Consider the following 10,340-nt stretch of genomic DNA (forward strand, 5'->3'; position numbering starts at 1 on the left):
ATTTAAATTATATAATAACATGTAATTAATATATCCCCTATAGGGGTGAGGAACAAAGAGGAGGATGTTCCCGAGGGAATGTGTGGGCACCTATGGTAAGCATGTGGCTACAGGATGGCAGGTTGGCCTCATGGCCCTCCCATATTACCTTGAGTACGAGAGACAATAAATACCGGCGTGGGAAACCTCAAGTCACATTGGGCTTTATGGAGGGTGGCGAGCGCATTAACGTTATCGAGGGTGGCGGGGGTGTTCGATGGTCATTCTGCAGCAGAGAGGATTTTGGAGCCTACGTGTGGAGTGTTTGGAGAAGAGGAGGGTGTTGCAGAGGTGCTCCGGGCCGACTGAATGGTCGGCATTGTTGTAGAAGGTTATACCCCTACTGGTGGGTGTGGGTAGCTGTCAATTGCCGAATTGGGCTTGGCAAGAGAAACTTTGCAAGGAATGTGGTGTATGTGCATATGAAGGGGGTGGTTTGTTGTGTCTTATGGTTTGTTTTGTGCAGTTTCAGTCCAGGTTGGTTCCGAATTTGCCTTTGGTGGAACGGATTAGTGAAGTGTGCATCCCTAGCCAGTTTAGAGGGTCTCGGGCTGCGGGATGGTGCCATTGGCGAGCCTATCATGGGTTTTGGTTTGATGGAATTGTGAGGGGTCACTTCAAGGGGGGTGTATGCTGCTAGTTTGAGGTGGGAAATAGATTTGTAAGTTGTGGGTGCCCGGCGCCAAAGGGAGAGGAGGTTTAGCCTGAGCTGGTAGTCTTGACCCCTGCATGGATTTTTTGGGAGCTATTGGAAGGGTAGTCTTCATCTCGCTTAGGAGGTGTCATGCTTTCAAGCATGCGGTCAGTTCCTCGCTCAAGGAAGTCCTCAGCCCAACTGTCGCCTAATTCAGGAAGGCAAGGTGTGGCTAAGTCTTGACCTCGGCAAGAGCTAGTGTCTGGTAGTGGTGGAGGGAGTCTAGAATGCCTATGTGCAAAGGGTTCGAGCCATGTGGCTTCAGGAGGTATAGGTGGTGGTCGGTCAGGGCATTCTAGACACGTGGGGTCAACAGCTTGAGGTGGTAGACATGGGGGCTCAATTGGGAGTCAAGGTTACCTCGCTCCACTCATTCTGCAACGAGGGGGTTTGGTTCGTCATTGTGGGGTTCGGTTCGTCGTCGTGGTTCCGGGCATCATTTGTGTTGCGTAAGGGTGGCTGCGATCAGCGACAAGGTGACATGGAGCACTGCTGAGATGTAGTTCAGTCAATTTTGGATCATCTAGAGAATTCAGAGTTGGTAACATAAGAGGAGCACGCCGAGTTGATAGAAACTATGAACAAAATGCATTATTTCCAATGTCATACCTAGGAGATTCTTGTGGTGGTCTGGTGCGACCAGAATTTGCTATCAAAGAAGGTGAAGAAACTGGAGGCCTAGATGGCCCATTTCGAGGAGCATGTCCAATACTCCTTTCGTCCTCTTCCACCTCCTGGTACAACTCCGGACAACTCAACCTCCATCACCTCTAATGACTAGCATGGCTACAGGGGTTTTATATGTTATGCTTGTTTAGTGGGGTCTATGGCTTTTAAAACTATGGATTGTGTCTATCTTTCTTTTTTTGTTTCATTGTTATATGCTTTCGGCGATAGTCAATAAACCTAGTCGGGGTGAGACTATTTGCGTGTTTCCTCTCATGTATTTCCTTTTGAAACTATGAATAGAAATTTAATTCATGTATTTTCATGTAATTCGAAATTGTTATATTAAATCAAATGAGATGAATATATAATTTAAAAATAAATATATGTAAATATACAAATATAATATTTATTGAAAAGTGTGTAAATACATGAAGATTGTATAGAGATATGCATTGTTTCTTTCAAAAAATATGAAATGACAATAATAATATTTTATTCAAAAAGTGTGAAATGACTTTTATTATGATTATTTTACTTTATGACTTTAAAAGTACTTAGATCTCTACTATGGTTAACCATGAATTTTTATCCACCATTGAGAATGTGACAAGTACCTTTAACTCAAGCAATGTCACCTCAACCATTGGGGATGATATCATCCCCTAAAATGTGATTGGTCCTCCTAAAGAGAATTTTGATTGTACATTTTCCTTAGGAGGCCCATTTTGAGACCTAAAAATTCCCCTAATAAGCTAGCCTTGGTATTCCATTTAACAAGGAATAATCTAGCTTAATGGATAGGTAATGATGAATATGAGAAGATAAGAAAACATTATATTCTAGGTTATGGGGGAGCACTTGTTTTAATAACATCTACATGATTAGGATATTTTTATTTAAATAAAATTGAGCCTACAATTAATATTCCATGTAATAAAGATAAGAGAATAGTTGTGTCTCTTCAATTAAAAGCTAAGTAGGTGCAAAATAATTTTCACTTAGTGATTATGAGAAACAACCAACAACCTATGGTGCCAAGAGTGGGAGGGGTGATCATGAGCCCCAAAGGAACAATTGAAATATATTTCACTTTGGATATGGAATTTCATCATATAACCAAGTTGAAGCCTACACCTTATTAGAAGGCTTAAGGTTAGCCATTGAATCACACATCTAGTGATTGATAGTGGTGGGAGATTCAAAGGCCATCCTAAGCCATATGGTATTGCATAATACCCCTATTGACATTTGATTAGCATAAGTGTTAGTTTGAGTAAATAAGGAAGCATCCAAATTCTCATAAATCAAGTTTTGTCATGAGTTATGGGAGAATAATCACTTAGTGGATAGTTTTTCTAATCAATCCACATCGCTAAAAGAGGGGATCATCAATATCAATGGAAGTTCTTATAACCAACCCATTCCTTGATTATTTTAAATTGAGGTTCAAGGCATGTAACATGCATTTAAGGCTTCACATTACACACAACAAGGAATCATAATCATATAGTAGGCTCTTAGACTCACATGATTTGAATCCATGGAAGTAAACCTTATTAAGGTGGAATTATGCCTTTTTGGTCTAGAATTGAAAAGTGGATTACCTAATTTACAAACTTGCACAATAGCTTGGAAAGTTCTATTATTTTGGTCAGGATCGTGTGTATGTTTTCAATATTACTTTGGTTTTTAGGTGAGCTCCCTCTCCTATTGCCTAATAGTTTAAGGACACTCATATTTTTTTAGTTAATATCAAGCATTGGCCCTAGAGATTGTTCTTATGTTCTAGTCTCTCCTTTAGGGGGTTTCTACTTTTTCTATTTGATTTTTCATCTAATTTGAGAAGGACTTTTACTATTATATGTTATCACAATTAACATAATGTTTATATCAAGTCAATTTATGGTATTTCAAGGTTTGAAGATGAATCCATAAACCATTTCTAGCTTAGGGAAGGCTATATGGATTGTGTCTAGATTCGGCTCTAGGGATTTTCCAAGTGCTTTTGTATTTTATCCACGTGGTATCATATATTTCACGTTTGATTTCTCTTTATTGTTTAGTAAGGTTATTATGTGGGAAGTATCCAAAATAGTAATTCACATCAAAGAAATCATTCATGCGACTTCTAGTGTTTGAAGGTAAACCAAAGAATTGGTGTTGAGGGCAGGAGAGATAACTTAAAAGTAATAATGAGATTTAATTGTAAGAGAGTTTGGATAGAATTAGTGAGAATTGTGGGAGAATTGGTGTGTCCCAAGGAACCATGATGATTCTATACAAGGTAATATAACTTCATTCATCCTAGCCACAACAAAATGAATGAGGGTGAAGATAAAATTACTACCTAAATTATAGCAACAATCATGGGCACTCTAGTTTGAGTGATGCATTAGATGGTTGTTATTGAGTTGAAATGCAACATGTTCAAGAACATGATCATAAGTTTGAGTAAGGGAGATCAATCAAGGGCTTCAAAATAAGTGCAGTTGGTTGATTCCAATTTTGAGGGGCTAAAGGAAGAAGAAACAATGCATTATCTAACTGAAAACATGCAAATTGCGAATCCATACTTGGACTTGGTGAACACAACTATGGAAGAACTAGCTATTCATCATGCTTTCTATTAAATTTTGTGTTTTATAAAGTTATTAGGATTTTAAATTTAGTTAAAAAAATCCATACCATCCAGAAATATTGTGGTGTATTGCTTAAATATCTAGACATGGTTAGTTAAAATTTGGTAACTAATACTATTTTTCTGTTTTTATTTAAAAATTTCAAATAAAAACTTTGATGTAAATCCTTTGCAACCTCTACAACAATTTCTATTAAAATAAAACTCATAGGTATGGCTTTTAGAGAGAGAGAGAGACCACCAATAACCAAGTAGAAGTGATGGTATTGTTCCAAGGGTCTTAAGTGATCAAGCACCTTACCATAGTTGGTGACAACAATCATAATAATGCATATGCAAAACTAGATTTGTCGAAGATACATTCATCTAGGTAATATCATCCATAAAGATGAAGGGATGGAAACTAGTTTCAAATAATTGAATTATACCAAGTCCTAAGAGGATTCAACACTTTATCATATCAAAAGAAAAATTAAGAAAACTAAATAGAAGATGGATTAATAAGCATAAATGGTGGGGCTTCGTTTATCTACCACCTCCTATGAGTTGATGCATAGCATAGTATATAAGTATGATGTATTTGAGATTTGAAGATAAGTGGTGAAGCAAAATCAAGTTGAAGGGATAGGAATTAAGGCCCCTACCATCTTTATTATTACCTCATTCAATCATGCCCTAGGTGAAGGTTAGCAAGCATGAGGCCATGGATTAGAGGGTTGAAGGTGGGATTATAATCAAAATTCCTAACCAATCTAAGCTCTTTGTAGAGTATATGCCAGAAATGGTAGGGTGGTAACATCAATAGAATCTCACAGCCAATATTTGAATGATCCTTGGTGATACGAATGGAAAATGGCATCCACCCATGGTATTCATCCACCCATAGAATTTACCCATGGTATTCATTCATCCATGGTATTTTCCCATGGTATTGTAAGTGACGTCCACCCATGGAATTTACCCATGGTATTGTAAGTGGCATCCACCCATGGTATTCATTCATCCATGGTATTTTCCCATGGTATTGTAAGTGGCATCCACCTTTGGTATTCATCTTGCCATGGTATTTATCCACTCATGGTATTTACCTATGGTATTGTAAGTGACACCCACCCATGGTATTTACCCACCCATAGAATTTACCTGTGGTATTGCAACCAAAAAAAATATATAAGTAACAAGTCGCATTTTGTAAAAGGACACATATGTCCACCACAATGTAGCTTTCACAGTTATTCTTTATTTTAATAAAAAAAAGCTTTTTGTGGTTTTATTTATTGTGTTCTCATTTTTTTCTAGCATTTTAATTTTTCAGATCTTGGGGCCTCCCCCAGGACCTGGATCAGCGATACCATATTCAAGTTATGGTTCCATGGGAAAAAGGGTTTCATGCATATTTCAATTTCAAATTTTTGCAGCAATCTTCAACAAACTCCATGCATGTGCTATGACCTCCACATAACACTTTCTTGGGCAAAGCGGGAAAAAACATATTTCATTTTTTTTTTGCAGGAATTTTTTGGGTGGCGAGTTTGCAGACCAGATATGAAACTTTTGGTGAAAATTTTACAAAATCAAATAATGTATTTGGATTCCTTGCGAAAATACACCCAAATTCAAAAAAATAATCAGCTCAATCAGAGTCTGAATGAGGGAGATATCGTTGATTTAAAATCAACTGTGATGCAAAAAAAAATATGACGATAATTCATGGATGACGGCTCTCCTATCATTTTATGAAATTTTTATGCAAAATTTTAGAAAACCGGTTGAAGATCTAAGGTCCTCTTGAAAAAACACCCAATTAAAAAAAAATTGGTCAAATCGGAGTTCGGATGAGGGAGATATCACTGATTTAAAATCAGTTATTTTTTCAGAACCAATGTGACGGTGGGACAGTTGCAACGCGAATCTAAGTTTCCAAAGTGTCTAGATAGCGGTTTCAACCACATGGGAAGATGCATAATGGTCATTCTATTTCCAAAAACAGGTTATAATAAATATTATGAGCTATATTGACTAAGTTATGCCCATTTTAAATTAGTTTTTATATCTGGAGCAGCATTCAGAGTGGGTTCCCTTTGGAGGCATGTCCTACCACCCCGCTTTAGTAGGAAACTGCTTCACATTCATCATTTTTAGCATAGCATCATCTGACTTGGGTTCTTTGGAGATGTGCCCTCCCACCCCGGGCTATGCAGGCACCTACTAGTTCATCAACAGTCAGCTTCATGGTTATTGGTCAACCACGCAAAATCCTTGTCATCGAAGTCCATTTGCTAGGTCGCACACTGTTAGTATCACAGTTGGTCACAAGAATTACAGGGTATCTCTATCCTCGGATCTTCATTTGTCATGGTTATGGGTCATCCACAAACCCACACTTCATCGAAGTCCATTTGCTAGGTCGTACATTGTCAGTATCATAGTTGGTCACAAGCATTACAGGGTATCTCTATCATCAGATCTTCGTTCTTCATGGTTATGGTTTAACCACACAAAACCCTTCTCTTCAGTGGCTCTTCATATTCAACAAAGGCTTCTCAGGAGGGAAGTTCACACAATGGGACAATTGCTTATTAAAGAGGGAGGAATGATCCGAATGGAAAATGGAACCCACCCATGGTATTCATTCACCCATAGAATTTACCCATGATATTGTAAGTGGCATCCACCCATTTTATTCATCCACCCATGGTATTGTAAGTCACATCCACCCATGGTATTTTCCCATGGTATTGTAAGTGACATCCAACCATGCTATTCATTCACCCATGGTATTTACCCACCCATAGAATTTACCTGTGGTATTGTAACCAAAAGAAAACTATAAGTAACAAGTCACATTTTGTAAAAGGATAGATATGTCCACCACAATGTAGCTTTTACAATTATTCTCTGTTTTAATGATTTTTAATGCGTTTTCTTCTATTTTATTCTGGCATTCATATTTTTCAGATCTTGAGGACCTCCCCCAAAGATCCATTTCAATTTTTTTAGATCTTGGGGGCCTCCCCCCAAGATCCGGATCACTTGGGACCCTAGTGGTTAGGTGTTGATGCTTTTAAATAGGTTGGTTATTCCTAGTGTTATTTTCTTTTGCTTTCTTTGATCTTATGATTTCTCTTTTGTTCCATTCTAGCTTAAATTAGGAGAAGGAATTGTCTCAATCTAATGTTATACAAACAAGTATTGAAATTCGGAAAAAATGGCAAGTCATGACCATTATTGACATTGAGTACCATGCGAGACTTTTGATATGTGAAGAACTCATTGAAGATGTGAATGTGATGTCACTAAAATCCAATAAGTACTTTCTCTCTTTAGCAGTTGAACATCTAGTCAAAATGAAGCTCAAAGGGAAAGGGATTTAGAGATACCATTGACCAAAAACCTTGGTTCATCAAAGCAAGAAATTTGAGAAAGCCTTGGAAGAAAATTATGATAATTTTTATGAATTGGTCTTAGAATTGGCTTATATTTTGTGCTTGAATGGAGAATCTCGCACCCCTTGGTTTCCCATTCAAATTTTTCTATTGGTTATATTAAAATTGTGGTGAAAGATAGGGTGATATTTCAGTAAACCCAAGGTGACATAGAGGTGGGACTAGCAAATCTAGATCCCACTCTTTAACCTACCATCAAATAAGAAGCCTTTAATGGCCATAACCCCATGTTTTGAAATGTGTTTCAAAATAGTTTTTTTGTTAAATCAATAGGCTAAGCAAGAACCCAATCAACGATATAATTTTTATCTATAGAACAAAAAGTTAACTCAATTGCTAAGCAACAATTTTGAAATTTTGAAATTCATTAAATGATTGGTTTTAGAAATATTGATCTATGCTTTGTATTAACTTCTTGTTGAACACAATTACAACCCACTTTTTAAACAAAAATAATAATAATTATACTTAAATTATTGATCAAATATTCTACAATAAATTTAAATGTTTTAAATAACAAATTTCTTATAATTTAATAATTTAATGTTTGCAATCTAATAATCATTATTTAATCTAAAATTATATAATAATAATATTTTATATTATCTTCCAAATATACAAATCTCACTCTCACTCTCACTCTTCTACCTATATATTAATAAGAAATACACATTAGCAATTAGAAACTTAAAAAGAAGCATAGATATTAATTTGTATAATCTAGGAAGCAAGCTTGGCTTCCAAAGCTATTCAATATAATCATGGGAAAAAGACACTAAAAGAAATGATTAATTTTGATTAAGAGATTAGCTAACATGCATAATATCCTCCATTTGTCTGTTTTTTTTATTATTGTCTTGTTATTCTCGGAGAGAAATATTTAACAATAGATGCTAAATGGAGGTTGTGATGGCATGCCATAGATCTAGCGGTTCCTATATAACTGGGGCTAATTAATTAATCCGATAGGCTTTTTATGGTGAGGTTCTACCTCACGACACTATAGTAGATTCGTCGGCCTACAAATAATATATTCATTCGACGGCAGGTATTAACACAATTTATTGACGGTTGTTATAGTTGTCGACTCATCCCTCTGGTCCAAGAAACATTTTCCCTCAGGCGCCTGCTCGGGCAAGGGACATTTGCCAAGGTCTACCACGCCAGAAACTTCAACACCGGCGAGAGCGTTGCCATTAAAGCCATGGACAAAGAAAAGATCCTCAAGGTTCAAATGATGGAGCAGATTAAAAGGGAGATCTGGGTAATGAGATTGGTCCGACACCCCAACATCGTTCGGCTCTACGAAGTCATGGCGACCAAATCCAAGATTTACATCGTCATGGAGTACGTTGAGGGCGGCGAGCTCTTCGACAGGGTTGTGGACAAGGGGAGACTGAAAGAAGAGGAGGCGAGGAAGTATTTTCAACAGCTGATAAGAGCAGTGGATTTCTGCCACAGCCGGGGTGTGTACCACCGGGATTTGAAGCTGGAGAACATTTTATTGGACGACAAAGGGGATGTGAAGGTCTCAGACTTCGGGCTCAGCGTGCTGCCTCAATGGTTCGGGCAGGATGGTCTTCTCCACACAGCATGCAACACACCATGTTGATATGTTAGTGTTTTCATTGATGGCCATATGGATTGAATATATATATATATATATATATATATATATATATATATATATATATACAAACAGAATCCCAAGAAGCTTTAGTCCCAAGGAGCAAGAGGAGCAGTACTAAAGAGAAGAGCAAGAAGAAGTTCAAAGAGAATCCATTGGGAGCCAAGGGAAAGCCATCGGAAGCCAAGAGCATAAGTCAAGACAAGCCAAGTACTCGCAGATCCAAGAGAAGACCACAAATGCCCAAAAGAAAGAGCCAAAAGTGAAGAACAGTGATATCGGAGAAATATCATATCGGCATTTTTTTATTGTGTTTCACCACTCAAAACTCCAATCTCCAATCTCTGACTCTGATCTCCGATCTCCAATATGGACCTTTGATCTCTGATATGCGATATGGACCTCTAATCTCCAATGTGTTATATGGACCTCCGATCTCCGAATTCTGATATGCGGACCCGACTTGATTTAAGTTAACAATTTAACTATTAAATTGCATCTGCCACTTTATTGGATCTTTTGAATGGCACCTATGATAAGACCCTTTGATTATCGATATGGTTGCGGACCCGATAAGACCCTCTAATTGTCGATATGATCGGAGACCCAATAAGACCCTCTGATTGTCGATATGGTCACGGACCCGATAAGACCCTCTGATTACCGATTGTCGATATGGTCGTGAACCCGATTGGATTTTATAATCGGCATTTTTTTATTATGTTTCACCACTCAAAACTCCAATCTTCGATCTTCTATCTCTTATATGGACCTCTAATCTCCAATATGTGATATGGACCTCTGATCTCCGATGTGCAATATGGACCATAGCATATTTGTCGGCCTACAAAGAATATACCCATTCGATAGTGGGTATTGACACAGTTTATCGACGATTGTTATAGCTATCGACTCATCCATCTGATCCGAAAAACATTTTCCCTCGGGCGCCTACTCGGGCAAGGTACGTTCGGTAAGCTCTACCACGCCATAAATTTCAAGGCCGGTGAGAGTGTTGCCATTAAAGCCATGTACAAAGAAAATATCATCAAGGTTAAAATGATGGAGTAGATTAAAAGGGAGATCTGGGTAATTATATTGGTCTAGAACCCAAAAATCATTCGGCTCTACGAAGTCATAGCAACCAAATTGAATATTTACATTGTCATGGAGTACATTGGGGGCAACAAAATCTTCGAAAGGGTTGTGGAGAAGGGGAGACTGAAA

At 37.6% G+C, this 10,340-nt stretch overlaps 1 protein-coding gene across 1 annotated transcript; it reads left to right on the plus strand.

Moving 5' to 3' along the window:
• Positions 1–1,064: 1,064 nt before the first annotated feature.
• On the plus strand, positions 1,065–9,098 carry LOC149158125 (CBL-interacting serine/threonine-protein kinase 20-like). Its single transcript, XM_089433886.1, has 3 exons — positions 1,065–1,209; positions 1,377–1,470; positions 8,567–9,098. The coding sequence occupies exons 1-3, from the start codon at positions 1,065–1,067 to the stop codon at positions 9,096–9,098; spliced, it is 771 nt and encodes a 256-aa protein (XP_089290012.1).
• Positions 9,099–10,340: the final 1,242 nt, after the last annotated feature.

Source organism: Pinus tabuliformis, chromosome 5_2 (genome assembly GCF_031772625.1).
Source record: "Pinus tabuliformis cultivar Carrire ecotype Pingquan chromosome 5_2, CPIR1, whole genome shotgun sequence".
Taxonomy (NCBI): Eukaryota; Viridiplantae; Streptophyta; class Pinopsida; order Pinales; family Pinaceae; genus Pinus; species Pinus tabuliformis.